Source organism: Aquila chrysaetos, chromosome 17 (genome assembly GCF_900496995.4).
Source record: "Aquila chrysaetos chrysaetos chromosome 17, bAquChr1.4, whole genome shotgun sequence".
NCBI classification, from domain to species: Eukaryota; Metazoa; Chordata; class Aves; order Accipitriformes; family Accipitridae; genus Aquila; species Aquila chrysaetos.
In genome coordinates, this window is record NC_044020.1 from 22106535 (window position 1) to 22132580 (window position 26046).

Consider the following 26046-nt stretch of genomic DNA (forward strand, 5'->3'; position numbering starts at 1 on the left):
TTTGAGCAGAGGAGTCTCAAAGCTTGCGTTCTACTGTTTACAGAACACAAAAGCCTTGCAAAACAGATGGGGAAAACAATATCCCAGTAACCCACTCTAAATCCCCCAAACTCCTGCCACAAGATGGTAACAGAAAAACCCAACCCTTAACACCATTTGAGCCAGAAGAGCAGAGAGGACAGTGTAGGTTATAGCTCCGTTATACAATTTCTTTGAAGAAGTTCTTTTGGATTGAAGTAGATCCACCTAACCTAGCCATGTCCCTGCACGTGTATTATCCAGCACAGTTTTAGACAAGATACATCAACGCACACTAAAGAGGCAGCTCTCATTTTCACATATATCAATCCTGAAGCAGCTAGATTAAAATAATGAATTATTTTAAAAGTAAACATGAACAAACATACTAAACCAGATTTTTTTTTGGTAGTTGAAATCACTTTTATTTGCGAGGAACGTCACCCATGCTGCACAGTTTCAAATAGATCTTACCAAGGAAAGCGGAAGTTTCTCCTCCCCGTGTCCTGCAGTGAACAGGACTGGCACAGAAAAAAAAAAAATAATCACACCTGGGAGGTTTAGCACCAGCATCCAATAAAAAAAAGCATTTGATTTCAATTTCAGTTCTTTGGTTGGGTTTTTTTCCCTTTTCAGTTTGATACCAAAAGAAAAATTGAAAAATTCAATACTAGCGAAACAGTGAAATTCTAAAAAAAAAAAAAAAAAAACCCAAAACAAAAAACCCCACAGTTGCTGTTGAAACTGGGGAGGTTGCTCTTTCTGAATCTCGCTCTCTTTTTCTCTCTTCATGCATCTATCTTGCAGGCGTTCCCTGGATCTCAGCTGCTGGTAATTTTTTTTTTCTTTTAAGTTCCGATGTTTCAAAATCTTTGCTTTCGTCATCACTGTTGACAATTTATTGCTTGTGTGTTTCTTTGGTGTTACTTTTGAGTTGTATTTTAGGACACCTGTTGAAAAGCCAAATTTAAAAAAACATACAGTTTAAGTTTCATCTCCCTGTTGAAGAGGCAAGATGTCAGGTGGAGAAGAAGTTATCATAATAGACAGGATAAGCATGACTGGCTTATCCTGTCCGTAAGCTGAGAGTACAGTATCTCCCTAAAGCAAAACATTACTAACTCATCAGCAGATGCTATTGCTATATAGACCAGATAGATCTTCCTGAAAAGTCAGGATTATAAAGCAAAGTTTACTTTGTGACAAACACAGACACAGAGGCAGAGGAGAGAAAGAAAAGCAGCAGACTGTTCTTGGTTTGCCTATACAGCACACTCAGAAATGATCACAAATACCTAGCCATACATAAGGGAACATGCCCAGAGTCCAAGTCCTAGAAGGATACACAATGCTGCTTCAGCTGGAGAACAGGAACTATCTATATTCCTTACCTGAGGGATCGTAAAGGTGCCTGGGGAGCCGGACATTACTCAGCACCACTCTGCTCGGTCACTGGAGCAGGATTTTCAGCAGGTGTTTCAGTCACCTTTGTCTGAGACACAATAAACCTTTATTATAGGCAGCAACTGGCCTCTAGACCCTTCTTTTGTTCAGTAGTAGGGTCAGCATAACCCAGGTTTTAAAATAATCAAGGAAGATGAATCCTCAGAAAATATTAACTATAGGTAATACACTAAAGTTTAAGTATTACACAGCAGATTCTGTCAGGGGACCACCTCAAGCAGACATAGGATGAGAAATTCTTTCCTCAAAGGTAAAATCTGTGTTTGCAAACAGTTCCCTGAAATAATCTGGCTCAAGCAGTCCAGGAAATGGACACAACTGTTTCTCTCCACTTCAAAAATATTCGTTACAGTCTGACGCCAATTAAGAACTATCCAGAAGCAATCCTTATCCCACTGCTGGCTCCATTTAAGAGAAGCTGCTCATTCTCAAAGAAGGTCATAAGGAACTGGCAATGAAACCAGCAACCTTCAAGCATGAGCACTCTGGACTTAGCCATCAGACTCCTCCAGCACACCAACAATACGCTTGTCAAAACTCCCACAGGACAGAAGGTCTTGAGCATTCACCCCATCGAAACTTGGCCTCTGCCACGTTTTGCCAGGGGCATGCTTACCTCTTTCCCATCCTGAGCTGGAGCATTGGGTGGACGAGGTCGACGCCGGTAGTTGTATGGGCGCCTATACCCACGGCGAAGTGGCTGCTGACTCATAGCATTGGCCTCATGATGGTTCTCTTTGTTTTCAGCCTCTCCAGCCACTGGGGCGGGGCGTGGACGCGGGGGCCCTCTGAAGAGCAGCAGAAATAGGTGTTAAGTACGAGAGGAGCCCAAGAAGGTTAAACTACCATAGTTTTAGTCCAGCAAAAACCTCTCTAACCAAATACCATCTTTAACAATTTTGAATGCTAGCAAACCATCCCTCTGGAATTTGGCTGGCATATAGTTGGAAGGGAAAGACAAGCAACCTGGTTGTCTCTTCACTGCTGAGGCTACATCAGCATATTCTACTGTCTATCCTACAATAAAGATGCAGTTAGCCCATTTGAGTTGCTGGCTAGGAGAATAAATAAGCCAGCAGAATCAGCCTGTGTGGCCACTACTAAGTTAGCCCTGGCACAGCTATACACCAGCCCAGTCCTATTCACAATTAATGGTGCGATCCCTGGGAATCTCAATTCCACCTGTAAACCATTCCTGGATCCTTGCTCTTTGCCTTATGTTGCCCTTCTCAACCACAAAAAGCAGCATAGCGTGTATCTCAGTCAGGCGAGTTGGACCTCATTAACACTAAGCTATCAAGTCCATGTTCCTGAAGTATGCAAGAACATTTCCTCCCATTTCCAGTATAAACAAGGTATGTTTATAAACGATCAAAACACAGCTGAAAGTGATGACGAAATCACCGCCTACTATCCAGTTCCCATTAGCTGACTTGACTAATCCACAGCTATCTAGTCCCAAAAGCCAATGTAGCTTTTCCAAAGGAATTTAAAGCACTAGTGTCACTGGACTTAGTGCATGTAAACGCAAGTAATACCTCCCTGTTAACTCAAATACAAGCATTCTGCACTCGTATATCATACTTCTTATAGGAAAAAAAAAATGCATCAGAACTGCATAAATTCCTGTTAGCCATGGGCAAATCATCCAGCTTGTGATTTACCCACAACACATGCAAAAGCTCAGATGCCTCATTGTACTTGATGTGGTGCTATTCCTGACTGCCCAATGCTAATGAAGACTTTCAGGAACAAAATTTATTCTGCTCAGATCCCTACAAGCAGCAGCAGCCTACCCCATTTCCCACAATCCCACAAAAGAGAGACAACTTTAACAGAAATGTTCACAGATAGAAAAGCTCAGAGTAGAGGTGGAAGGCTTGTGGTTCTAGACCCAGCATCCAGAAGGATGGATCCATTTTGCATGGAACAGGTAGTCATTACAATTAAGGACAATCTTGTATTTCCTATGAAATTCAGCTTCTTGTTGCTCTTGTACTGTTATTTACCTCTTACTGTTGGTTTTTGAACAAACGTGCATATGAAAAAATGGGGATTACATGGAACTTGACCTCTGAAGCTAGTTGATAGGATGACAAAGACAAGATGAAGAGGAGCAAGTGAGTGAATGGCAGACTAATACAAATCAGCTCCTTGAGAGCAGAATTATAGAATGGTTTGGGTTAGAAAGGACCTTTAAAGGTCACCTAGTCCAACCCCCCTGCAATGAGCAGGGACATCTTCCAACTAGATTGGGGTTGCTCAGAGCCCCGTCCAGCCTGGCCTTGAATGTCTCCAGGGATGGGGCATCTACCACCTCTCTGGGCAACCTGTTCCAGTGTTTCACCACCCTCATTGTAAAACATTTCTTCCTTCCATCTAGTTTGAATCTGCCCTCTTTTAGTTTAATACCATTAACCCTTGTCCTATTGCTACAGGCTCTACTAAAAAGTTTGTCCCCATCTTTCTTATAAGCCCCCTTTAAGTACTGAAAGGCTGCAATAAGGTGTCCCTGTAGCCTTCTCTTCTCCAGGCTGAACAACCCCAACTCTCTCAGCCCTTCCTCATAGGAGAGGTGTTCCAGCCCTCTGATCATTTTTGTGGCCCTCCTCTGGACCCCCTCCAACAGGTCTGTGCTGAGGACCCCACAGCTAGATGCAGTGCTCCAGGGGGGTCTCAGCAGAGCACAGGGGCAGAATCCCCTCCCTTGACCTGCTGGCCACACTTCTTTTGATGCAGCCCAGGATACGGTTGGCTTCCTGGGCTGCAAGCACACATTGCTGGCTCATGTCCAGCTTTTCATCCACCAGTACCCCCAAATCCTTCTCTGCAGAGCTACTCTCTATCAGTTCATCCCCCACTCTGCACTGGTACTGGTGATTGGCCTGACCCAGGTGCAGGACCTTGCACTTGGCCTTGTTGATCCTCATGAAGTTCACACAGGCCCACCTCCCAAGGTCCCTCTGGATGGCATCCCATCCCTCGGACACGTCAACCACACTGCTCAGCTTTGTGTCATCTGCAGACTTGCTGCAGGTGCACTCAATCCCACTGTCTATGTCACTGATGAAGATATTAAACAGTACTGGTCCCAGTACAGAACTGTTAGGGACACCACTCATCACTGATCTCCACGTGGACATTGAGCCATTAACCACTACCCTCTGGATGTGACTATCCAACCAATTCCTTATCCACTGAACAGTCTACCCATCAAATCCATATCACTCCAATTTAGAGAAGGATATTGTAGGGGACCGTGTCACAACGCTTTATGAAGAACACCAGTGAAAGTAATCCAGTGTTTTATTTAACTTGTCACTCACTCTCCAAGATAAAACAAGTCACAAGAAGCCAAGAATCTGAATGAGCTTTTCCACTTAAAGGAATTCAGTGAAAAGTGAGGCAACATTTCAAAAGGTATGATAGTCAGAGGCTGACTATTTCACACTGATATTTTTAACTGCACCAAATTCCTTGGCTATGGAATTGTTTCCTCAGTGTAAAGGGTGGAAGCTGGAGTGGTCATGTCAGAACTATGGCTGGAAAAATGAAGAAAACAATCCTACACTGGCCAGTTTAAAGTATGACTAACACAGATGACTCAGCAACTTGCTCTGCATAGCCCACTGGAAAGCATCAGTGTTCATGTGAACTCCAAGGGATCTTTAATAAGAACCTAAGAATAGCCTACTGAGTCTTCAAGTGTCTGTTTTTCCCTAGGGATGCATAGAATTGGGATAAATAAGGACAAGGAAACCTACTTCCCAAATAGCCTCCCAACCTCCAATTGGTTTACATGCTGGGGATTTCCTGAGCCAGAGAGTTTGCCTGTTTAGAGGTATCACAATGGTGTTCTCTTCTAGTTATTTGACCAGTCTGCCCCAAGCTCATGCAAGCTTTTAACATCGCCAACATCCCATGTCAAAAAGCTCCAGCAATCTGCTGTACGCATAACAACCCCAGTCAGCAACCTGAACATGAGTCAGCAGTGCACCACTGCAGCAACAAAGGCAAAATGGATCCTGGGCTGTGTCCACAGAGGCATTAGTAACAGAGAGAGATGCGACCATCCCACTCTACTCAGCACTTATCAGGCCACACCTGGAGTACCGTGTCCAGTGCTGGTCCCCACAATTCAAAAAGGAGCCAGACAGACTGGATACAGTCCAAAGGAGGGCCAAGATGATCAAAGGGTTGCAGACAACTGACCTATGAGGAAAGACTGAGGGAGTTAGGTCTTTTCTCCCTGGAGAAGAGAAGGCTCATGGGGAAACTCATTACATTATTCCAGTACTTAAAGGGCAGCTACAAAGAAGACAGAGGCTTTCTCTTCACAAGGAGCCACACTGAGAAGACAAGGGGCAACAGGTACAAGTTGCACCGGGACAGGTTTTGTCTTAATATAAGAAAGATTTACAGTGAGAACAATCATTTACTTGGAACAACCTCCCCAGGAATGTAGTCGAGTCCCTATCACTGAAGGTCTTCAAGATGGGATTGGACAGGGTGCTAGATCATCTCATCTAGGCTCCCCTTCCCACAAAAGGTTAGGCCAGATGGTGTTGGTATTTTTTAGGTCCCTTCCAACCTGGGCTGTCCTATGGTTTTTATGAACCTCCCTTTGTTCTTCAGCATGTCTCCCACTTCCTTCATTCAAAGGCTCCTCAGTGTATTATCAGAAGAAAAAGCAAAAGCAATTTCATCCATCCTTTCCATGTTACTAATTATTCTGCAGACCTCTATAATCAATCTTCATTTGTCTCTTCTCCCAGCCTCAGAGTCCTCAGTCACTTCCACTCTTCACACATTTTCTTCCCCTTCAATCATTTTGATGAGTTTTATCTTATTATTCTGGAAGCTCTCCAGTCTCTTTAGCACCCCCTTGCTCCAAAAGTTCTAGCAAGAGTAACTCTAATAATCCTATTTTGTTACCTTCTCCTTTAGGAGCCCTCAAGGAATTTAAATCTTGACCAACAGCAATACCCTCCACTAGCACAAGATACTGCAAGGTAACTATAATGCTACCATATAATCTAATGGCCTGTAAGAGGATACAACTTCAGTTTTTACTGAACAGTAGGCTTTCCTCTGTACCTACAAGTAGCACCAGTGCATAAAACCAAGCCCGCATGACACATAGGACTGAGCTGGATGTGCACAAGCTACTAGTCCAGTGCTGAACTGCAAACTACTGTCTGCAGTCCACAAGAAGAGCTATAAAGCACACCCTGCCCCTGCAGGTGGTGGGCCTGGATGTCCCAGATCAAGTGGGATTCAGATTCATTACTTGTCCAGGAAAGCATTACTTGTCCCAGTTCAGCTGGGAAGACGTGGACCCTGCAACTCACTTCACAGTTGAGCAGCATACTGACAAGTAACAGGATACTAAGAATTCTTCACACTTTCTTGACCTATTCCTGACTCTGAGCAACATACACACATTAAACAAATTCTACAGTTGTTTCCTTCCTTACTCCTATGGCTCACCTTTCTCCTAGTAATTAAAATGCTTCTCACTGCCCCTACCATTTGCATACACATTAATGCCAGGGAATACAGCTTCCTGCTCTTAATGAAGCCTGTATAGATCCCAAAAGCATCCAAATGTAATGATGAGCAAAGGAAATAGTACAAACCTGCGATAGCGGGGACGATACGTAGGATTCCTATTGACTTGTTGATGAAGTTGTCCTCCTTCTGTGACCCCATCCTTGATTTCTCCCTCACCACCCTACAACCAAAAGAAAACAGAAGATAGAGTTAAAGTTATTTCATGGGCAGTATATTAATTATAAAGCCCAATGATCTGAACCTAAGTTCAAAAACAGTGTATCAGTACAGAAACACCAGCATATCAGGTAAAAAGAAGCAGCAGATACCCAAAAGACTTTAATTTGAGCAAAGAGAAGAGTAGGACAGACCAAGAGCCAATAAGGCTGTCCTTGTTCCTCACAGTAACAGACTTAAGCAGCTACCTGATGATGCCTCCTCCCTGTCTGCCAAGAAAGGCAGAGAACCTGACAGTTCTCTCCGATGCATATGCAAGTGCATTTCAAGACATGACACTGCATTGCAAGAGGTAAATGTGTTATGGAGAGGCAGCCACTGACCAGGACACTTCTGAATTTGGAAAGCTAACTAAAAGACATCACACTCAAACTTGCCAGAGACCACTTCTGGCTTCATTCTACACAGAGCCCCATTCCACAGAGAACTCCCACAAAAATATCAAAAAATTTAAAGATAGAAAAACTGTACTACATGTCAAATACTCTTCTACACAGTCAACATTTTCAGCCTTTCAGAGATGCAGTGGTTCTTTCCCCTTTAGTTGTTAACTGTTAAAGCTGTATTTCAGTTTGGGGTTTTGTCTAGTTTGTTGTTTGGGGTTTTTTGTTTTGTTTTTTAAATATCAGCCATCAGTAATGTCTATTTCATAAAGTTACATTATTAGCCATTCCCACTACACCATTCTTCCCTTTAAAAAGAAGGAATTTAACAAGAGATGGACTTCTGTTTCCAGAATCAGAAAAGATGGGAAAATAAAGTGGACTTTCTGTTTCTGGATCTGATTCAGCAGGAAACAAAAACTATTGCTTCCTGATAGCCTTCAGTAGTCTACACTGCATTTGACAGGTCTCCTTTGAATTCCACACAGTTATTTTAACCACCACCATCATGCTTTGCTCTATTTTAACTGGCAAATCTCAGGTAACTGCATGGGCAGTGAACTTTTCCTTAGCTAAGATAACATGATGATTAGCATTTAGAAAGGCTGGAGTGTTGTAGGTTGTAACAAGAAATCTTGGGGAATTAAATGAACCTCAGTGACCAACCTGGACAATCTTCTCCTCTCACCACAGTAAAATACCCTCCAAATGCATTAATAAATTTCAAGCACTCTTTGTAGCTTCCACATTTCCAAAAAGCACAGAGACATGGCCTAAAGGCAACTGGAATATTTCACATGCTGTACCTAGAAATAGCTATACCGGCTATTCTTAACAATATGACAGGGTCAACTGCTGAGGTGAGTGGACAGAAACCAGAAATCAGTTAAAAACCCACAATCATAGATAACATTATCCATTATGTTCTCTCATGTATAAAACTGATCAGGATAACTAAATATCAAAAGGAACTCCCACTGACTTAAGTAGATGGTAATAGTAGGTACCATCTGATAGCAGTTGAGAAGTACTTGAGACACTCAGAACCCAAAAGGAAAATTACACTTCTGAGTTTACAACAGCATTATACTACTTGTATCTACTTTGTAACACCAATCTGTCCTGTTTGTACCACGATGCTTTGTCCTACATAACCATACAGTTTAATAGACCTGTGATGGGTGGTCAGAAGTGTCTCAAGACAGTAAGGCAAGAAATAGCATTGCCGGTATCGTGTGTGGCAATAGCGATTCAAAGGTCTTGGGATTTGCCCTTTGTGAAGGAAGGGCCAAATGCTGCTCCTGCTTTCACTCTCTTCCTCACATGAGGACTGGCAAAGCTCAGAAAGAGAAGAGAGCAGCAAGATGTGAAGGGCAGGGAGGATGCAAAACAAACAATCCCTGAACATGTTCCAGCATAATCACTATTTCTCTTCCCTAGGATTTCTGAGCAAGCACACGTGGAATCAGTGCTCAGTTCTAGGGCTGCAATGATGGAACCATGAAGGCCTAGCAGGTCTTGTCTGAGGAACAATGTGCCAGAAGCTAACAAAGCATCAACCAACCTAATTGTAGGGTGGGGCACACAACAATATTTTTCATCAGCCAAAGCTCTCCTCTAGCATTTGACAATCAGCATCACATCCACAGCTCTTTAAAAGGCAGTATTAAATTTCTACATGTTTTTAATGGCACAGCCCAAGTCCACTCCTCCCTACAGAGGCCTGCACTGGAATCTCAGATAAAAGACTCCATCTGCTGTAGTGACAGAAAGAACAACTACACCTTATGAAGCATTAATCAAAAGCAACACAAACATTTTCCTATTCATCTTGAACTGAATGTTGCTATGTCAGTATTTTAAATGGGTTTGGCTTAAACAATCAGTTGAAAACAAGAGTAGCAAAGCAACTGAACTGCTTAGCCCAGAAGTCTTGATAATTTCCTACATCTTCTATAGTATCACAAAAATTCAATCAACACATTACGTTAGTATCACTGTTAGTTGACCTAGGTCTATTGGCCAGAAGTGAAGTATGGCTCCAGAATAAAGCAATTATGCTGTCATAAGTCACTGAAACAGATGCAATTTGACCAGAAAACAGAACCTGAGCTTTGAGGTCCTGTTTTACTACACTGATAGGAAGATTACATTCCTTTATTAGGAAAGCTTTGTTTGTACTCTTAAAAGCACCACACCATGTCTAGCACACACACGATCCTGTTCATTCAATCTCCTCCACTGGTATCTTCCAACTCAGTGTAACACCTTCTAACTAAACATTAGGTCATCTTAAAGGATGAATGAATGAATGAAGCTGGCCTGCTGCACTCTATACTTTCCTCGGAAGAAGGCCAAAATAGCCAGGCAGGCTGTGATTCCCCTTGAAGATCTCACACAGATTTCTCTAACTCTAGAAGGCACAAAATTTTATTGCTGTCCCTCAAAGAAAAGTTTTGTAAGCATTAACTGTAACTGCAATGAGGTTTTTACCCATCTGCTTCCCCTAGTTTCTTCTTTGTTCTTACACCTCTTCAGATCAGTCTCTAGCTTTTGTATAATACTATTTATCTTTCCAGGTCTCCTCTCTACAACAAATAGTTTCAGCCTATAAAACAGCTCTCAAACTATTTCACTTATTTTCCAACTCATTGGTATAGAGTCTTCTTGTATTAGTAATGCAAACAATATGTAGATGAGGACATCATTGGTTCTCAAGGTTATTCCACAATTCATTGTTCTAACATTTTGACACCAGCTCCGTGCCATATCTATGTTGTCATTGTTTAGTGAGGAGCACAGCCTCTTTTCTGTAGTAGATACAATTAAGAAATTTCTGATATGAACAAGTACTTCTACTCTCCACAGAACTCTCCACGCAATCCAGACACAGTTCCACTAGAGCTGGTTAAATACCTCTCATTCCTCAAGGTTCTCTTCACTCTTGAGAAATTCACACAATGTGTTTAAAAACAGACCCAGTAAGTTACACGCAGAGTACAGGCACATTTGAGTTAACACGGCAGACAGAGGATAGGCATCTTTAGTTTGCCTAAAACCATGCCAGTAGGCAAGGATAAACCAACTCTTGCTGCGCTGCAAGGTTAGACTGGAGTTGCTAACAGACATCAGTTAAAAGTTCTTGAAACCTAGAAGGCCACCATGTCAAAAGTCACCTCAACAAATTAAACTTTTTTTTTTTTTTCCAGTAAATACAGGATTGATGATGTGGGCAGCTGAGCTCTGGGAAAACCTTTCACCTCTGCAGCCTAGTAGATCTTTAAGCATAGCAGGCCTGGGTACACCAAAACCTTTTCCTTCAGGTGTGCAGTAACAATTACCTGCAGCTGAGTAAACATCCTTTCAGCAAACACAGCCCAAGAGCACCATACCATCGGCAATTCAAACTTGTCTCAGAAATATCCTGCAGGACAGTTAGCCAAAAACACTTCCTCAAGTAGAGAGGCACAACCTTTAATGTATCTGTTAATGGGACCATACAGAATAGTGTATACATATTGCTATGGCTCACAGACATTGCTACCCTTCTTCCCCCTTTACACACATGGGAATGGAAGGGGAAAGAGGAGGCCTTGTTAAAGGAAAAACATATTAGAAAGAAACTGCATGTCTAGAAAGATGTTTCAATGTGAAGAATGTGTTAATTGATGCAAGTGAAAAATCTCTAAAAGGAAATACCGATAGCTTTAGATGAGGATCCACACTACTCTCAATTGATCTATCAAAGCAAGCACACAGGGGATGACAAGAGTATCTGGAGAAGTTTGAGTGGCTTCACTGACCTACCCTAGGCCAACTTCAGGCACAGTCCCTGCAAAGACTTCCTTGAAGTGGAGCTTTGACTTGTTCAGGCAACTAATAAGTGAACAAATAACAAGGCCCAGCAGAACTGGCTGCACCTCAAACCAGCTCAGAGCGCTAGAAAGGTCCACTGCAACATGCAGAAATTTGAGCAGGCATAGCAAAACATCAACTTTGGCTGCATAAGGAACTCCTGACTGAGCTCAAACATGAAAAGGAATCATCGCTTAAACAAGTGACTACACAGGATACATTCAAGAGAGCTGAAGGAGCTGGCCAACATCACTGCCTGGCCACTATCATCTTTGAAAGGTCACCGCAATCACAGAGGTTACCTTGTTACCTGTTAGAGTGGCATGCTAAGGGAATAGTACTATAAGGTCTTCATCATCCCTGAATGAAACAGAATTTACTCTTAAAATTATGAGATGATACCAAATCCAGAGGAGCAGTCAATGCATTGATAGGAAGGCCTGACATTCAGAGGATACTCAATAAGCTAAAGAGAAGGACCAACAAACCTCATGAACAATGGGAAACAAGGAAAGAATGAACACCCAGGTTAATGTCCTTTTGTAAACTATCTTTTGCAAGTTTTGAAGTCTGTAATTCTTCTAGAGTCAATGGTCCCAGAGAAAGAGCAGTACATTTTAGGTTATGAAATGAGAGATGACTTCATGGAACATCAGGTACCAGTCACACAACAGCTAAGGTCTGGTATCCACACCAAATCAGTCTAGGGACTCAGACAGAAGCAAGCCAAAGAAAAACAGTGTGCTACCACAATTTGTTCCCCTTGTGTACATCCTCAAGTACCAGGATCCAAGTGTGTTAGTGTCACGTGCAAGCCAGATTTTTAGCTGCATGAGTCTGCATTAGACATCCAAGAGAACATGTCCCAGCATGAGTACCCTGCAACTGAATGCTCCCCATGTCCAAGCTGGGTCTCACATTATCACTCTTCAGACAGAAACAAACAGCTGCTTTCCATACTCACCAGTACACAGGGTTGTCTAAGCATTGATGCATCTGCTCATTTAAAATCTGAAGCAACTCCAAGACAACACCAATACCACCAACTACAGCATTGACTCCCAATAAAGACAGTTGAGGAAGATTTTAATCTCGGGAGAGCAAAAGGAAACAGAACACATACTGGAACATAGCTGGCTCATGAGCTAACAGGTAAGACTGGAAACATCAAAAAGCTGAACAAAACCAAGCATCCTAGTTCTTTGCCACTTGGCGTGAAAGCTGAAGCTTACAGACTGTATCGCTACAAAAACAAAGACGTACTCAGTAATAAGCCATCAGTTATCAGCACCAAATTCTAGCTGTCTCCAAGGGACTCTGAAAGAACACCTTTCATGTATATTTAAGGCTCAGTGGTGTCCAGCAGGATTAAAGAGACCTCGTGATAGCTAGTACAAACAGCTAGGCTTTAAGGAAGGATTTGATAACACTTGTTCTGTTTGCCCCTGTGCTGTCAACTCTGTAGAACAAGATGAGAAAAGAGTTACATTGCTTGGACAGACACTTCCATCAGGGCTCTCATATTGGATCATTCACACATTTCTGCAAGTGATGATCACAGACTCAACTATTAAAGAAAAGATAATCAAGCCTAGAGTATGTTCCAGCTTGTTGGATTGTTAGGCTACAAGTTAGCACAAGCACAACACGGACAGGCATAGTAACTGCTAGAACTACAGCCAAGTACCTCACACTTACTTCTCCCTCTGCAAAAACTTGCAGGGAAGCTGCTTAGGAAAGCTTGCAGATGTTATGAACAGCTGTGCATAGCTAGTTTAACAAAAAAAAGCATTAACTTTACACTGAACTGCTGTAGGCAGAGGCCTACAAAGGGATGATACATGGAGGTTTCAACTAGTTGGTCAAACTAGTACCATGCCATGCAAAAGTGATGAACTTCTAAACAAAGCCCATTTTCCAAATAACCCTTTCAAGTTACAGTTATACTACTTGGAGCAATATGAATACTTCCCCTGGCTTCAGGTAAAGGGCATGGTGAACCACTTGGGCGTCTCACTCCTTTGTGTTTACTCTTGAAACAAACAGATACCTTAACACCCAAAGAGATGCTTTTAACGCATTCTAGAAAGACATGCCAAAGGAGGGCCTACAAGACACCCAGTAACAGAAAATATCAGTATCAGCATCAATGATGTGCTGGAGGAACCCAGATTATTACAGAAGAACACGCACACCTTAGTTAAGCATTGACAGTTTACTATATGCCAGTGCTGAAGCTGTAGTTCCCTCTCATGAGGGGACTGGAAGACTGCTGAGGAGGCAGGATGACCACCACTAAAGAAATTAAACTTACACTTCGAGGTGGTCCACGGCGTCGGCCAAAATAGCCACGTCGATAGCGGCGCCGGTCTGCAGCATAGCGGCTGCCTTCTACAGGGACTCCATCTGGACCAGTGACATTAGCTGCTTCTGCACCCTAAAAGGCCAAAAGAAAGTAAACCAGGGTGGTGTGAGGAAAGAACAACCAGCTACAGGGAGAAGATGAAACAGGAAAGAGGCTTTTTTGCATCATTTCCAAGCTGCAGAGATTCCTTCCTCCCACATAGTGCAAAAGCAGGTTTGTTATTCTCATGATCATAACTCTTGGTTATGGGGTTGAGTTAAGACCCTGTCAGCCAGGTTGAGTTCAGAGGAAGAAACAAGAAGTAACTAATTAACCAGGAGGGGGAAAAAAAAAAAAAAAGGAAAAAAGAAAATCAAAAAAGCTCATAAAACGTTTGAGAAAGTACAAGCACAAAGAACTTGAAGGTTCTTACAGTTATTAAGCTACCAGACTCCAAGACAAATTCTTCAGGGCAACACATGCCTCAGTTAATGATCACTGGGCAGGCTGCAAGCTTCAAATGCTCTATCAAGTAAGTTACAGATTCTAGGAGGACTAGAACGTAGTTAGAGTTTCGATACATATCTAGAAATACTTCTTAATGAAGCCTTTAAACAGATCTTCCACAGAAAAGCTGTATGAATGCCAGCACCCCAGGGATTAACACATTAGACAAAAACACCAGATACACAGCTAAGGTTGTGTGTTATTCCCCATTAGAGTGATGTCAACTGTGTTGGACCACACCCCTAAGTGTCCATAATCTCTCACCTTCTCTCCCTCGACCACATCAAATTCTACAGTCTCTCCATCACCAACACTGCGCAGATACTTCCGTGGGTTGTTTTTCTTTATCGCCGTCTTTAAAGAAAGAAGATACAGAAAAACGTATTTTATCTTACTCATTATCTTACACATTCATAGTCCTGTAGATGAGGAAAGGACGGTATTCTTCTGCTACAATCCCAACTCTACACACAAGATCAGTTGCCACACCAAGATATTTCAAATACATAGATGTCTCTCTTACTCCTCAGGCCCTCTAATACTCAGTGAAGGTTTACTCCTTTCTCAGTACTTATGAGTTTACAAATCAGCTGTTGCCCCAGAATCCCCTCTGGCAAGCCTACTAAATATCCAGATCATTACATATTTCTGTATGAACAGAGTTCACACTGGGTGTTTGATCTCCTGCAAGCTGTACCAAGGCAGCTCCAGCAGCAACCATGACCCATGCCTTCACAGCCATTAGGAGACCTGTAGACCATCTAGAGAGCACTGAAGACCAGGAGCATTTTTGTAGAAAATGGCATTAACTATAAGGTATCATGGCAACTCATAGTAACTCAAGAAGAATTACTGTATCCCTGGCGTAACAAATAAGCGTTTTACCTAAGCACTGTAAGGGAGACCCTCAAAAATTAGGTGAGTCCCTAAAGAACACAGGAACAGTACCAGACTAGACACTTGCAGTCTTAGTCATCTCCTAGACAGAAACACCAAAATACTATTAATGACATGGCTTTGGATCAACACCAGTTGAAAACCCCCTCAGACTCACAGCAACACTCAAACCTCCTGAAGCAATTTTCAGCCTGTCAACTACAGATACCTTTCACTCTGTGGAGTATTTCTAGGATTCCACAAAAGGCAGTCAGCAAGACAAGCCTACTATCTGTTCATTAGGTAAGGGTTCACAAACTGGAAGAGGCTGAGGGAGAAAAAACCCAAACACCACCAAAACACACACATTGTACAAGCCAATCTAGTAGCCAGCCTTTTACTGAAGTTCTCTTAGATTATTAAAGACCAATTCACTTGAACTTTCCCTATAAGGGCATCTTTTGTAAGCATGGAGGCAGGTGCAGATCCAGTAGATAGAAGCACACAGGGAAATAGAGGGCACATATCTGGCTTAAGAAATGGGATGCAGGGCAGAAACAGAAGAGACAGTTTTCTTGAACTGCAGACAGATATGACAAACAAGCAGAACAAAGATCAGTTGAGTTGTTGCCTGTGCATGGCAACTATATTCTTTCAGTCAACAATAGCCCCAAAATATTTCCCACTGAAGGAAAAATTCTAATCAGTTTAAAGTGGAGCTTGACCAGTTTAGGAAAAGTATTCTCATTGTTGCTGAATACAGCCCCCTTTGTGTTTCAGGCAATATGCCAGCACGTCCTTTTAGCCATACATCTAGCCACACCTTTCCCTGTAGCCTGCAGCATCCTGAACAGCTTAAGGAAGAATGCAAGAGTGTACTTATTATTGCTACCAAAGCAAAGTTGCATTGCTACCAATGCAACCCCAAGAGGGTTGTTTTTGGGTTTTTTTTGTTTTGTTTTGTTTTTTTTTTTTTTATACAGGAAGAGAATGAGCTGCTCAAGTGAATTCTTTTGGGAATTACTTTAGCAAGCAGAGACTCCCACCATCAGCTGAGGCAGCTTTGTTCACTTTCTGCTGACCTGTTGGTGTAACTGCCCCATTTCTAGAATCAGCTGGAAGTGCTAGCTTTTCCATAAATGCTATATACTAATACTAAAATCACTATCTTCACTGCAGATTGTTTAAGTCTTTTGCTACCACTTGTACTGAGACAACTGACTCAAACTCATAAGACTTGTACTCTGCATATGATGGACATGTCAACAAGCTGTATTTCAAACTCCTTCCCCTTTCTTGTAAGTGCAGAGGCAGAAAGGACTACCAGGTTTCTTTTCAGCAGAGGGTGTGCTTAAGATTAAAAAACCTCCTCAAGCATCCTCCAAGAAGGGTAATGGAAGATAAATGCAACAGGATTCCACATGTTCTGTTCCAGCTTTATAGACAGAAACTTCAAAAATTCAGACTTGCAACTGAACAACCTGCCAACAGGAAATAGAGGCTGCCACACAGCAGGCTGGGGTTTGTTTTATAAAGGCAACCAGGAACAATTTCAAGTAAGTCCTAGAATTCAGAGCAGAAATTATACGGCTTTACTACTTACTACTTCAGCTGCAGGTAAACATTGCTGAAATAAGCCTCTAACAAGCCTAGGCTCTAAGCTTGATGAAAAGACTTTTACTCTGTATATCCAGAGGGGAGAGAGCACTACTCTCCCTATTACTGTTCACCAGCATCCCACAGGGTCCAGCTTCTTTGATTCGAAAGACAGAAGTTCTGTGTTAACACAGACAGCACTCAACAATTAAGACAAAGCCTTTCCTTTCCCAAGGGGACACTGATGAACAGAGAACTATAAGAGTCTTCACAGATAGTTCAGTATTTTTTTGGAAGAGTTCTTTCCATACCCTCACAAGCACCACATCATGTGCACATCCAGCATTGTCACAGCAATAGCCAAAATCTGTTACATCAGTTACTAGTGCACACACGCCACGCTGTGCTGTGCAAGGTGAACACAATCCAGTGAAGTAAAGAAAAAGAAAGACCTGGGCAGCAGAAGAGATGCTGCTTGTTTGTTCAAACTATGCCTAATTAAGCTGGACTTGCTGGCTACTGACACTTTTTAAATGGTGTCAAATTGCAAGACCCTCGTCCCCCCCAGACACACTCCACCCCACAAGGCAGATCAATCCCTATTGCTCGCACCACCTCTAACTGACACAGTGCCCCAGACAGCACCTTGCATCAACCAACCGGACAAGGATGCAAGCAAGACGAAGCAGGTGAAGAACTGCCCTTCCCCAAAACACTGCTTCGGTCCCCCGCAAGACAAAGGGTTAATTCAAAGCAAGCCATGCATGCCCTAAAGAGAAAAGCATTTTAATCTGTACTAGGTTTATAAATAGCATCCAATAGCCAGACACCCAGCGTTAACCCCCATTCCAATCATGAGATCGGCCTGTTCCCTCCCCACTGCGGATGTGTGCGGGGGAGGCAGGGAGGAGGCTGTATCTATTCAACTAGGTCAGCCTTATTCTGAAGGGATTAGGCATGTAATCCAGCCCCTCCCGGGACAGGCGCAGGGAGGAGGGGCAGAACCAGCACTAACTGTGGAGAGGGAGCTGGAGCTTGCAGCAGGATGTTTGCTTACGCCATGGATTTGCCTCCCTCGCCGGGCGGCCCCATCAGGAGCTCTGGCCAGAAAGCCCCAGGCTCTGGTAACAAGCACATTCATGTACAGGAACAGCTCGAGATTGAAGAGCTGAGGAACATCTGATTGCAGCCAACCCAGGCCAGAGCTGGAAGCATCTACTCTGCCATGCACAGCCCACCAAGAGGGTTAATTGGATGCAGGCTTGCACGTGATGCGGTATTTCTGAAACAGCATGCCAGTTTTGCTCAGTGCTCACTCCGAGAGGATTTCAGCCACAGGAGATGGGAAATAAGTTCACACACACACACAGGAGCTTCCATTTAGGTGAATAATCTTCTCCACAGGTGTAGGAGACAAAACAGCACAGATAATACTACCTTGCTGTTGACCTTCACTGTTTGGGTCTCTGCAGGCAGCCTTCCCAAGCAGAGTAACACTGATCCATGTTACCTCTGTCATCAGCACAACCACCATTTTCCCCGATATCTTCTCATAGGTCTCAAGGAGACCTCATTTGCCTTCAAGGTAGTTTTACAGTGCTGCCTAACCAGAACATGTTTCTGTTACTAGAATTCTTCTCACCCTCCTCTGGACATACTCCCATCGGGCTGCAGATGCAGCACCTGTATTAGCATGCACACAGCACACAGTCATTAAGGAAGGAGAGTAACCACTAGAAATCGGTACATGCATTGAGGGCTCTTGCTCCCAAATCCACCAACTGAACTGGGAATGTGTACTGCACATACCTCCCAACATCATATTCAACCGTTACAGGCACTAGACTTACTCCCTCCCAGCTTCATCCATTTTCAGATAACGGGTCTACACTCCTTGACCCAGAGAAACAGTTATCACAGGCTATTTAGTCATGAAGCCACAGGAACTCTCAATTTTGACCAGCACATTTAATACAACCACATATGCACATATCCTCGTCCTCTGTGACAAACTCTGAGTGCAAGTTTCCTGATTACATTTGGTGGCAATACTGCCACTTACACCACAGAGAAAGCTCATGCTTTTAAGGATCACGTGGGGCTGCAGATAGTTCATATGGGACAAGCTCCAGGGGCAGTACTTCATTTTCTGGTGGAGTAAAAGCCTCAGATGATGCAAAACCAGATTTAAGCCAACTAATCAGTTTGCATCAGCATGGAGACAGCATCCTCTGTCTTCCTATTAGTTGCCTGCCACCTGAGAGTCAAGGTATAAACTTAGAACAGTCTACTGACAGTTCAAGGAAAGTTAACCAATGACAAGCTGCTGGGCAACCTCTCTCTGCTTGGGCACACTTGGCACATAGCCTTCCTCCTCTTTTTCCTAAGAGCAGCTGCCTCATGCAGCAACAGCTGATGGCAACCCAGGCTGGTCAAGAGCCAGACTAGATCACTTTCTCTCCAATACCAGGGAGGGCAGTCAGAACAGACCTGCAAATGAAGAGGGTAGGAAGAAACAGAAGACACAAGGAGCATGGGGAAAAGCAGGGGGGGAGGGCAGGACAGACAACAAGTAGCAAGGTATTTACAGAACAGAGGAGTCATCTCCCCGGGGAGGGACAACCAAACCAAACAAAAAACATGCCAAAAAACCTTTAGTGTTCAAATCGAAGCAGATGAAAGAAAGCATAAGGGGCTGCAATACCTACTCCTTCAGTTATAACTCCAGAGAGAAGGAAAACACACCCTAATATTGCTCCCTGAAAATTTCAACATACATGTCCATTCAAGGTATTTGCTGTAAATATCCTAAGGAGAAGCCAGGACAAGGTTGGGTGGCTGTTTCAGAAAGTTGCATTAGAAACCTATCACAGTGCACATCTCTAAGTACAATTACTGCTGTCTTACCTGATGAACAAACACGTCTTCTTTGGTATCATTTCTGCGAAAAGAAAAGTGAGAAGTCGTAAGAGTTTAGACTAAGAGACTTAAATAGAAATCCCTGACTTCACAAGTGAAACCCTCCTTCCCCCAGCCTGTAGTACATCCCCTGGATTCCACACATTCTGTGTAAGTCTATGCTACCAAGACCCTGCTCTGAATTTCCAGGGTCATATGCTTGACAGCAGAAAGGACTCCCCACCCTTCAGAAGGGTGAGGGGACAGGGGGAGGTTCTCTGTAATATTCTGGCAAACATTCAATATTTTGTTTTGACATGAGGCAGAGTTAATGACTGGACTGCTTGCCTTTCACTATTCTACCCCCCCAAAAAGACTTCCACAGGGGCTGCAACCTGAGCTGTTATCCCAGAGGTCAAGCAAGACTATCAACAGGACTGGCCACAGCTGTTAACAGAGCTCTCCTTTCAGTGAAACTCAAAGCAACCATGCACAAGAGGTGTTAGAAGAGTCCATTGGAGGGGAACCCAGACATGAACATGAGGTTGTCTGGATTAGGCCAGCCAGTTCAGGCTTCCACATGCAAAACATGAAGACAGGTCTGAGACCTTGATTCTGTGTCCCCATACAACAGAAAGAGCCTAGACCTTGCCATCTGTTCACTCAATTCCTTCTCTGCAGAAGGTACAGGTGGGTCAAAGAGTTTGTGGAGATAACACATAATCCAAAACTTGTTGCACTGGACCGAAGTAATAGTAGACTTCGGTTTAGGAAGAAAGCTAACAAGTTATTACACCACAGCCAGCTGAAGGCTCTCACATCAACTGCTATGAAAGACTTTAAGAGTACTTCCTAACTCAAGCTTTTCTTCTAAGCTTACACAACACTGGATAGTCATCTCCAGCGACTGGGATTAATGCTGTACTAGAACTGGCTTCAGAACCATGAAAGGTTTTTCATAAAGCACACAAGGCATTTAAGCTCCTCAACCCCACACATATTCCAGCCTTAAAAGCCAGAGTTTCCTCCAGTAACTTGGAAGCATGGGTCTTATGTACCTAAGGTTAGAGTGTGATAAATATCACTTACAGCTATGTGGATTAACAATGCCATTCAGAAGTTTTTTTATTCTCCTCTGAACATAACCAAAGATCCAAAGAGAATTCCTGTAAACCCAGGCCCAGAATATCTTCAGTTAGATGATATCAGAGAATCTCAGTGTGTATTTAGAATAATTATTTTGACCAATCACTTAACACTTGAATTTTTATCCAAGAGTATTTCCCCTCATCTTCCAACCTTACTTGCACCTTTAAAAAAAGCCAGGCAGTCATGAAAGAACATACAGCTCATTAAAGGTGTAGTAACAGTAAACATAAGAAACAAGTAACAGACCAAATTTGTAAGGAGTTTGACCCTTTCTGTTTTCTCCCCATACACACAACCTTTGGGGGGGGGGGGGGGGGGGGTGTGGTGGGAAGCATCCCCTGAGATGATATCAGAGTTAGTTAGTTGAACGCCTGGCCGTCAACTGCATGAACTTGTAGTCAATGAACTTGTAGTCAGGTCCTCAGGTCTCTGTTGCAATTACTAACACATGGCATATTATCTGTACCATGAGTCTTAGTACAGTATAAATAAGACTATCATACTTTAAACATACCTGTTGATAAAGCCATATCCATTTCTGACATTGAACCACTTGACTGTGCCAAGAACTTTGGTGGCTAGAAAGAAAAACAAGTTACTCTAAAACAGAAGGAAGTACAAGAATGTTACAAAAATACTTTTATACCTGCACATGAACCAGACCTATTCTGTTCCCTTAACACTCAAAAGTGTACCTTCATCTCCCACTTCAATTTATACCAACACTGTAGCAGGAAGCAGTGCTTTAACATGCTGTTCTTCAGCCAGGAGTTTACCACACAGCATCTAGAATGAAGCCCAGCTCTAGTTTCAGAATTGGCCATCCATCCATCTCTTATTTCTTATCCCAGAAATGGGCAGTGAAGCTGAAAATCCCACTGCCGTTCATCAATTCTCTTTAGCTTAGTAGCTAGACATGAAACATAGCTGAAGAAAGCTGTTTAAAAGTCCTCTCTTTCACTCAGTTACCCTTCCTTTCTTCCTTGGAAACCAGAAATGGCCAAAGCAGCAGTATCAAGCACCATGCAACTCTCTCAAGTGGAGAGGCAGCAGATCCTTATTTCGGATAAGCTCTTTCTTGCTTTGTCAACACCACTCTAATCAAACGAGACCCCACAAGATTTTTTTGTTGTTGGAATATTAAAAAAAAAAAAACAAACCACAAAAAAAACAACTTCTAGGTACCTTCTGTGATTTACCAATTACGAACTAACCAACTTTATGTTCCAAGGCTTCTAGGATCAAAACAAGCTCCTGTCTCAACACCAAAATAGCACCTTACTTAGAAGCCATACTGCAGCGTCTTATAGGATCTGGTGAAACCTGTTCCTCCAACATATAGGAACATGTGGGAGGAACTCAACAGCAATGGAGGTAGTTCAACCTCTCCTTCCCTCTCAGCAACTGGGTGGAGACTACAAACTTGTACTTTTCAAACCTGTAGGAAAGGGAGAGTTTGGGGCTCTAGACTTTAATGGATGTTACTTATTACATAGTTGTGATCACAACTATCTAAGCAACCTACATAGTACTTATTTGAAAAGGGTCTAGTCACCTACAGATGACTGCTTGTTAAAAACCTTACATATGTTTGGGGGGTGGGAAGAACCCGAGAGGCAATTAAAAGGAAAATAATCTAGAGACAATCTCCAGTTCAGAAGTCCAAGCCAGTCTGCTAGAGGTATGAAGAACACACTGCAAATCCTTACCTTCATCTGCTCTGCACCTGCTTTCCTCCCTACATATCCACTAGGAGATGACAAAGCTAGACAGACCTTTGGTCTCATGCAGTCTTGCCATTCTTATATACCCCTCTGACAGACAAAAGGAGCAACCTCTTTCTCCTCCCCTGAATACAGAGCTAAAGTAGGAATGTTTGCTGATAGCAGCCCATTGTAGCAGCATTGCTGTTACTGGAAGTACTAACAGGCCATTTCTCACTGCACTTTTAGAAGCGAAGGTTTTGGTCTCCTTTAATACACTTCTTTAGCAGAAAATGTTCATATTTAGAAGCAGCAAAGTCATGTTAAGACTGAGACAGTTCCTAGAGAAAAGGGCTCTACTTAATACAGCATCCATTCCCAAGGCTTCTTGTTTACAGAGATAAAAATCCTTAGTTCCACTGCCTAGTACTGATTCAGTAACATTCTTAAGCATCAACATTTATAGTTGTGCTTTTAGGTTTAGTTTCATGGGGACATCACTAGGTACAGACTCTTATTGCTACCACAAAGGCACTCGCTATAAGCAAGAGCTCACTACACTAAGACAAGTCAACAGGAGAGGAGGGGGGGGGGGGGGGGGGGGGAACAAGAAGCACAGAAACAGGTGCCAAAGGCACATGCTGGTTTTAGTCTGCTTTAAAAAACAAGGCTAATACCACTGATTCCCCTACCATCATCCATTCCCTCCCCCACAAAATAGCTATCGAATCTGTTGGCCTATTTCAATCAGATTAGGAAGAGGGTGAGAAGCCTAGGAAGCCTGACAAAAACCCTCAGAGGAGTCAGAAAGCTGGTGGAAGGACAGGTACTCGAAACCCATTCTACATGGCCAGCTAGCTGCTGCAAAGCGGACATCCACACACACAGCCTCACAGCAACACTGCTCCTTTCACACAAGCTGCCAGAGACCAGGGGTGAGTCTCCAATATATTCCCTAACACAGTGTACTGGGGAAATACCATTCCCTACCCACACTAGTCTTACAGCCTCCCCAAAGCACTACCACGGGGTGGGAAAGAACCTCAGACGCAACAGCACGACACTGAACACCTGAACATGCATGTGGCTGTGGTGCAGCCTTTGTTAAGCCTGAGCAGTCATAGCAGGGAGATGAGGCAAGGAGGAGGACAAGCCCAGAGAAAACCATAACCAGTTTTACTGACGACTCAGAGAAGGTAGTTGATATGACGACACCTATCCCACCAGCAATGAAAGCCCACATATTTCTACAAGATGCTGTACCCTGACACCATCAAAGGAAACGATCATCAGCCACTCCTACCCATGACAAAATAGCCTTTCCATTAGTTTTAACAAGGAAAGCCAAAGCTTCCTGTGACCAAGAGAGAAGAGAAAGTTGACTAACCTTTATCCTTATTCCTAGAAGTCAGACATTTGGATGCCCTGGGCAAGCATCAGACCTTGCTTCTAATGGGATCTTTGTAAGAGGAGACTTAAGTGAACATAATTACAAGACCATTAATAGGGATATTTGAGGCAGACTTGAACATAAGTCCATTTTCAATTAGCATTATCAATGATAATTTTCCTTACAACTCCTGCAAAAAAGCTTGCCTAGCAATAAGGCCAGCGTGCAAAACCATCATCACGGTGGTTTTCTTTTTCTTGCTGGACCAGGAAAGGCACTTGCGCCTTCACTTTTTTTCTTTCCCCTTCTCCAAGCAACAGGAATTGATAAAACACAATTAAAACATTACCAAGAATGAAACAAGCCACGTTAAGGCAAGAAGCAGCCAGACATACTAACAGATATGGATGTGCCTTGACTGATTACTGACAAATCAGAGAACAGAACAGGGGAGAAAAAAAAAAATTAAAAAAAAAAAAAAAAAAAATCACACAAACTGTACCTCCAATTTTTGTTTTGCTAGAATCCTTCCTACCTCAGCTCCAGAGAAATCCTTTACCTGGCTCCTCTATCTGCTGCAGTAAGACTCAGTCTTTCCCTTCAGAAGAGAAGATACTGTCTTTCCTTAGTGAAGGTTCAGGACTCTGCACTAGTGGTCAGCCTCAACTCTGCCTTGACTAACCTCTTAAAGTTACGCAGTTATAAACAGAAGATCCCTATTTCCACTGCAGACTGAAGTCTCGTCCTTTCCAACAGGTTGATCCTGTTTAATCACAATGGGGGGAAAAAAAAAAAAACAACCATAAAAACAAATAAACCAAACACACTAGCTACGCACTGGGCTCGAGCACAGAGATGGCAACTTGGCATCTTGCTTGCCTCTTGACTGATAAAGTAGAAACAAACCAACAAAAACCCAAACCACGAAACTTGGAGGCATTATTAAAGCAGTCATCTTTATAGAGAGAAAAGTTGCGCAAAGACCTTAAGATCAAAGGCGGGGCACGGAGGGTTTTCCAAGGGGAGATATCCGTCCAAGGCACGGCGGCAGGTGCCGGGAAGCCCCTCAACATGGCTGCACTTCACTCACTAGCCCCGACCGGTCCCGGAGAAGCGCCCGGGGCCGCGTTCCGCGGCCCCGGGCGCTTCTCCGGGACCGGTCGGGGGAAGGGGACGCCGCCACCGCTCCACACAGGTGCTCCCGCCTAAGTCCCGAGTTGGCGTCCCGGCCAGGCGCCGCTCGGCTCCCCCCCGGCCGGGGGAGGGCGAAGAGAAGGAGGAGGAGGAGGAGGAGGAGGCACAGCCGCCTTCCCGGAGCGCAGCCTGACTCACAGCCGCGGGCGGCGGGGGGGGGGGGGGAAGAACCGGGCTGGGCCCCGGCCATGTGCTGCTGCCCCCCCCCCCCCGCGCCCTCCTCCTCCTCCCGCCGCCGCAGGTGCCCCGGGAAGTTGGGAGCGGGGCCCGGTACTCACCCAGCACTTTCTTCTCCGTCTCGGCCCCGCCGGTTGTTGTTGTTGTGGTGGTGGTGGTGGCGGCGGCGGCGGCGGGAGCCGCCTCACCAGCAACCGCGCCCGGTGCGGCGGCGCTGACAGGGCTCTTGGGCTTGGCGTCCGGGGCGGCGGGCGACGGCGGCGCGGGGGCTCCGGCGGTCGTCGTGGTGGTGGTGGTGGTGGTGGTGGTCGCCGGGCTGGCGGTGCTGGTGGTGGTGGTCTCCGCCGCCTCGCTCATGGTGCCTGGCGGGCGGTGGGTGAGTGGCGGGCGGGTGCGCGGCGCTGGGGCGGCGGGTGTCCCTGGGGCCCGCGCTGGGTCTTACTGCCCCCAAAATGGCCCCGCCGAAGTTTTAACACAGTCAGCGGGGGCCGGCGCCGGCACTCGCGCCGCCTCATTAGCATTTAAAGGAGCCGCGTCGACGTTGAGCGGAGCCGGGGAGCGGCTCCCCCGCGCGGGGCGGCGCGTATGCCGTGACATGTCATGACACGGGAGGCGGGTGGGTGAACGCGCTGCGGCCCCTCGTGCCTGCGCCTCCGTGCGGATACATACGTGGCCGCGCGTGTGGGCAGGAGGGCGCGTACG

General features: G+C 44.2%; 1 protein-coding gene across 1 annotated transcript; it reads right to left on the reverse strand.

Moving 5' to 3' along the window:
• Positions 1-819: 819 nt before the first annotated feature.
• Positions 820-25799, reverse strand: YBX3 (Y-box binding protein 3). Its single transcript, XM_030040514.2, has 9 exons — positions 25446-25799; positions 21395-21458; positions 19741-19774; positions 14626-14715; positions 13825-13947; positions 7122-7216; positions 2099-2270; positions 1410-1510; positions 820-968 (listed from the first exon to the last, which is right to left on the reverse strand). The coding sequence occupies exons 1-8, from the start codon at positions 25699-25701 to the stop codon at positions 1445-1447; spliced, it is 900 nt and encodes a 299-aa protein (XP_029896374.1). The 5' UTR covers positions 25702-25799; the 3' UTR covers positions 820-968; positions 1410-1444.
• Positions 25800-26046: the final 247 nt, after the last annotated feature.